Source organism: Acyrthosiphon pisum, chromosome X (genome assembly GCF_005508785.2).
Source record: "Acyrthosiphon pisum isolate AL4f chromosome X, pea_aphid_22Mar2018_4r6ur, whole genome shotgun sequence".
Taxonomy (NCBI): Eukaryota; Metazoa; Arthropoda; class Insecta; order Hemiptera; family Aphididae; genus Acyrthosiphon; species Acyrthosiphon pisum.
Genome location: NC_042493.1, coordinates 41,503,870 through 41,509,540, shown reverse-complemented (window position 1 = coordinate 41,509,540; position 5,671 = coordinate 41,503,870). Strand labels below are relative to the sequence as shown.

Genomic DNA, 5,671 nt, shown 5'->3' with positions numbered 1-5,671 from the left:
TAATTAATTATCTGCAGTGGATAATTAATATGCTAGAAGTTGCGTCGTGCATGTGCAATTCGGCGACTCGTCGTTGATATTGGCAAAGTTTTTTTTTTACCAAAATTTGGTATTATACGCTATAGATCCATCCACAGTATAATGATCTAAGGGTAAAATTAAAGCCTGTTTTTCTATTTGTGATAACTGTCTAACTGTGAACTTCAACTGAAAACAATATGACACGACACGTTCTCTTTATCTTGTATTATTCTTCACTATTCATTGTTGTGTTTGACTGTCTGAGCTTTGAGCGTAGTGTTATAGAATTACTACATTAAAATATTACTATTATACTATTCTAATATTTTTTTTTGTACAATTCAAGGTACTTTCTTATTATGTCATGTTTGTGTGTATGACTTAAGTTATTATTTGTATAAGCCATAATTAATATATGGTAGACGCACAGTGTAATACATTATAAGCAATATAGAAATGCAGAATGTTTTTATTAAATAAACCATCATCTTATCAAGCTTTTTCCATAATGTAATTTAATTGTACATACTACAATAAAGATTTAGCTTAGATAATAATATTATTATGTTATGATTTCCTGTTTCTACTGATTAAGTATATTTAGTCTCCAAATATCTTTAACTTTCAAGTATACGGTATATCGGCATAAAATAAAGTTTGCCCCCTCGTAAAAACTGCCCAAGTTACGCCCATGCAATCGATGGGACAACCTCTGGCAGTCGTGGGATTCTATCGAGTTTCCTTCGGCTCAGGGAGTGGTTTTATGCTACGTAATTGGATGGGTGACCGTTTTTCCTGTCGTACATTTTTATATTTTATTTACACAATTTATTTATTTGTTAGTAACAAATGTTACAGAATGGTTCATACATTTTCCACAAAGTGTAATTCCAAAAATATTATTCGTAAGGAATTTAAAATCATATAAAAAAAAGAAAACAACATTTTTTACTGATTGTCATACTACGCAATTTTTTTTACTTGGCACCATGAAATATAAAAAATATTTAGATTAATTTTAATTTATTCACAACATTTCCTACGTTGGTATTTACTTTTAAATAAATGAGAACTAGTAAGTAATATTATTTGAAAATTTGAAATAATAGAAGAACTATAGTATAGGTATATTATAATATAAGCAATAATTTGTTCACTTATAAATTAATTTAAATAATTTTAAAAATATTAAGACAAATTTCTTTATACAGGACTATTTATTGGGATTATATATTTTCTAGTATTTTCATTTTAAATGCATTTAAAATGAAAATGCTGACCGGAGCCATGAATGTATTGATTTTACAACATTTTGTGTTTTATTTTTAAAAAAATTGTTTGTCTCTGCGTAGGTACACGATAAGTTCATTACACAACTTATGGTGTACAGAGATAATAAATATGTAAGAATGTTTCTTTTTTAAACTGTACAGCAAAGCGTAGACATTCACGCATTTTTTCTTATAGGGAATAACTAAGCCATGAGTTTACAAGAACAAACTATATTATATAATAATATTATGTAATATTTCCCGAGACGTAAGATACCGACAATTTTCTTTATTATTGAGTACAATAAAATAATTACTGATATAATTAACTAGACGTTTTTTATTCGTTACACACTTGTATGAGTGTGTGACGCTTTTTGCATATGAATAATTTTTACGCGTATCAGCAATATTTATAAAATAAATAAGAAAAAGGTCGACAAGTGGTTGTCGCATAGCTGTACAGTAGGTTACAAGTGGGTTACTGTAATGGATTGTGTTAAATTTGAATTCAATGATAATGTATTATCATTATATGAGAAAAACGATTCTGAGCAAAGATGGTCAGTCAGATCTATGATATTACTAAGTATAATATAATATTATGATGATATTATTGAGAATAAATTAATTTATATATAACCTATATACGTGGAACCTTGCTTTAAAATTTTAATCCTTAGCTAGTTAGCTATGAAAGTTGAAAATCTTATACATTTTTAACTATTAAATAATTATTAAATTTTAAATTTGATATAATTTGTCAAAATTTGAAATTTAAATGCTAATAAAAAAAAATTGTGACTATGTATTTTTAATATTTTTTAACTACTATAATAACAATATACCAGGAGCCTATTGTATTAAATTTCCAAGCTTTTTTACTCAACAAATAAAATTTTATTGACAATTAGTGAAAAAAATATTTAAAAAATTTAAAATTAAAAATGTCCGCAAACAGTTCAAAAAGAGTCAAAAAGTTTCGACAAATTTATTTTGTATAGAAAATTCTGATATAAACAACCAGAGAAAATTTCATGTATCTAAAATTAGTCGTTTTTGATTTAAAAAAAAATAATAAAATCGCTACATGATGAGAAATCGAGTGATTATCCAATTTTGTAAAAATAAGAACTTCAAACACTCATAAAAATTAAATTTGATTTTCTTGTAGACATTGTAATACATGGTAAATAAGTCATAAATAATTAGTAGAGAAAAAATGTAGGTAGGTAGTTTTCGTTAAAATGAAAAGTCATAATTATAGATTGGTATTAAAATTAGAATATTTATAAAAATATTATATTTGTATGTGTGTATATTATATGTATTCTTATTTACATAAATTCAAATTAGTTGTACATAATAATTTTCGTTTAAATATTCAGAAGAATGTGGGCTCAACAGTTCCAGCATCCCTTGTGTTTTCATTTTTAATTTGCCATCTATAATATATTGAACATTACCACCAAGGATAGAACAATTTAGTCTTGTAACACTCTCTGGCCTCAGCTTTTATAGAAATTAGCTTTTCAATAACATCATCTTTAATGTTTTTTTACAATGTTCTCTACTTGTGTGTTAACATAATGCTTAATATATTTTGTTTAAAAATTTCGTTTTTCCTTAATTTTTCTTTTGTTTTTCACGGTGATTTTGAAAAAGGCAACTTCTAAAAGTTATTATTATTTAAAAAAGTCTTTTGCCTTGAAACCAAATCCTAACAATAAACACGTGTTTTTTATATTTTAACAAACATTATTATTGGTTCAAAATTGATGGTTTAAGTTGGTTGTAGTTTGAATTTATTTTAAAATCGTTTTACTTCTATTGATACCCACTGGACTTTGTGAAATTCTTAAGTCTTAATTGTTATTTAATACCTATAGATACAGAACTCTAACCAAATTCCGAAATCAAAATTTTAGTAAGCATAAATACACAATTTAAATCATCTAGTAGTTGTTACCTATGTTGTGCAAAAGCATAATGCAGAAGTGAGGGTTTGTGAAGAGTAAGCACGGGGCTTGTCATTTTGTAAAATGACTTCTCCAATTGAAAATTGTTATGGTACCACTGTCCTTCAACGTGTGTGTCTGTGTGTTTGTGTGTGTGTTGGTGTGTGTGTGTGTGTGTGTGCGTCGAGAGCTAGGACGCCATATAATATATTTTTTTTGTAATGACCACACATAGCTGTTCTCATGTCAGACATACATTGTTATTATATTTTTCGGCATTTTGTGACAAAATATTTTGTCATTAATTATTTTAAAAAAAAGGGGGGGCATGTTATGATGGTACCACTGTCATTCAACGTTTGTGTATGCGTGTGTGTGTGTGTGTGTGTGTGTGTGTTTGTGTGTGTGCGCACGTCGAGAGCTAAGACGCCATATAGATTGTTTTTGTAACGACCACACATAGCTGTTCTCGTGTCAGACATCAGACATCATACTATTTCAGAAAGATTATCCAAAAACGTTGATCTATTATATTCTTAAAGGTCGTACATAATCGACATTTTTAAAGAATACGATGTAAGTACCTTAATAATATTTATAGGATGCTAAATTCCTTTCTTCCACTCACCAACCAGTTTGACATAATAAATTCTGTCAGTTTAATTTCAAATCAGAAATAATCATGTCAAGTCGTTTGTCAAGTAAAAAGTTGACAAGGTCCAATGATATATTTTTAATAAATAATTGGATCTACCATTCGGATGCCACCCTTTAAATTATGATTTAGTGAGTAACAAAGAATATTTATGAATATACGTGTGTATTTCAGGAATTGTTTAAAAGCAGTTATTTTATTGTGGGCCGGCATCATAGCTTTCTATTCATCGGTGACCGCTTTCAAGCTAAATGGTAGGGAAATACGTGCAGTAAATTTAAACTATTGTGGAGGATTCCTTAGAAATATAGAACTATACATGGTTTATGCAGAAGAGGGGGACAAGCTCAAGGAATTCTTTGAATTCATAGACATTCCAGGAGGTATGTGAAAATTTTAGTGTAAAACTGTAAAAACTATATTATACCTATGCTATATTGATAATTATAATGTAATTGAATATTTTTTAGATACTGGACCAATAAAACGTATGGTGATACCTTATGATCAAACACCGTGTGAAGGAGAAATGCAGAAAATCGAATTGCCCGTAAAGGTATACATAATTAATATTTAAAATTTTTAATATTAGTAAAGTTTAATATTATTGCTTTTAATTTTAAACTAGTTAATATTTTTTTTCACATAGTTAGAACCTTTTTAGGTCCGAATTAAATGTATGATTTTACTAAGACATTAAACAACCACAAAATAAATAAATAAATAATGTGGTTTTGGCTTTTCATTTAAACATATATGTACTTACAAGACTGTTGGTTCAACCCCCCTCCCCACTAGAATTTCTCTCAGATTATGTACACTTAGAAATAATTAAGAATTTATTTATAAACCAACATTAAAGTTCTACGGTTTTTAATTTTATAAGTGGATACTACTCTGATGTAGGTATAGTAGGTGTCGAGTGTGTACCGGATGTGATAAATTATTAAATTCGATGATTTATCTTTCTATATAGCATTTTACTCCAACAAATGGTCATGACAAACAGAACAAAAGACACATTATCATGAAATCACTTCGCTCAGAATCTAAAAATAAAACTAAATAACTGTGTGGTTTTCTAGGGCTTTGGGCTTTAAATTATATTAAGGTACCAACAGAATTGTATTTTGAATTGAAATTCAATGTACTATTTGTATTTAAAGAAAACATACCTAGATATCTAAATTATTACTTATAAGTATCCAAAAATTGATGTCTGAATTAAATTTTTGCAGAAACTGGGTTTTACAGTCGAGCAATTAACAAAATTCAATGAATCACTACAAGAAACGTCAAGGAAATGAATAAATGGATAAATATGGGTATTCATAACTAATAAAATTTTTAAATAATCATTCACATTTAATATTAATTATTATGATCATTTGTAAACTTCTGTATTGCTAAGTAATATAATACATGTTTTGGGTTATTTAAAAAATTGATGTTACTTCATTTCTCTTTTAAGAGATTATTTTTTATTTTATTGACAATAAGACAATAGATTTTTCACGTTTTACTTCTGCGTTGAGCAATAAATTATAATAAAAGATTTTACAATGATGCGTTTATTTAGTTGGTGTATGAAGAAGAGTGCCTACATTAACAAAACGATTTAATTTTAAATTAGAATTTTCTAGAATTGGTATATGATTGTAATTTGTATAATGCGATTACTCTTTTTGTCATATATAAGGACATTTACTTATTTTATCAATGTAGGTATGTATTATTACATTTTAATTTTTAAATAAAAACATAGA

General features: G+C 27.3%; 1 protein-coding gene across 2 annotated transcripts; it reads left to right on the top strand.

Moving 5' to 3' along the window:
* Positions 1 to 3,019: 3,019 nt before the first annotated feature.
* Positions 3,020 to 5,337, top strand: LOC107885210. Of its 2 annotated transcripts, XM_016808739.2 has the most exons (4): positions 3,020 to 3,826; positions 4,080 to 4,288; positions 4,376 to 4,461; positions 5,144 to 5,336. In XM_016808739.2, coding segments are annotated over exons 1-4 (366 nt in total). In that variant the 5' UTR covers positions 3,020 to 3,824; the 3' UTR covers positions 5,213 to 5,336. The 2 variants fall into 2 exon arrangements, with proteins under 2 accessions (XP_016664228.1, XP_029342003.1); XM_029486143.1 differs by lacking the exon at positions 3,020 to 3,826 and having other exon boundaries at positions 3,839 to 4,288; positions 5,144 to 5,337.
* Positions 5,338 to 5,671: the final 334 nt, after the last annotated feature.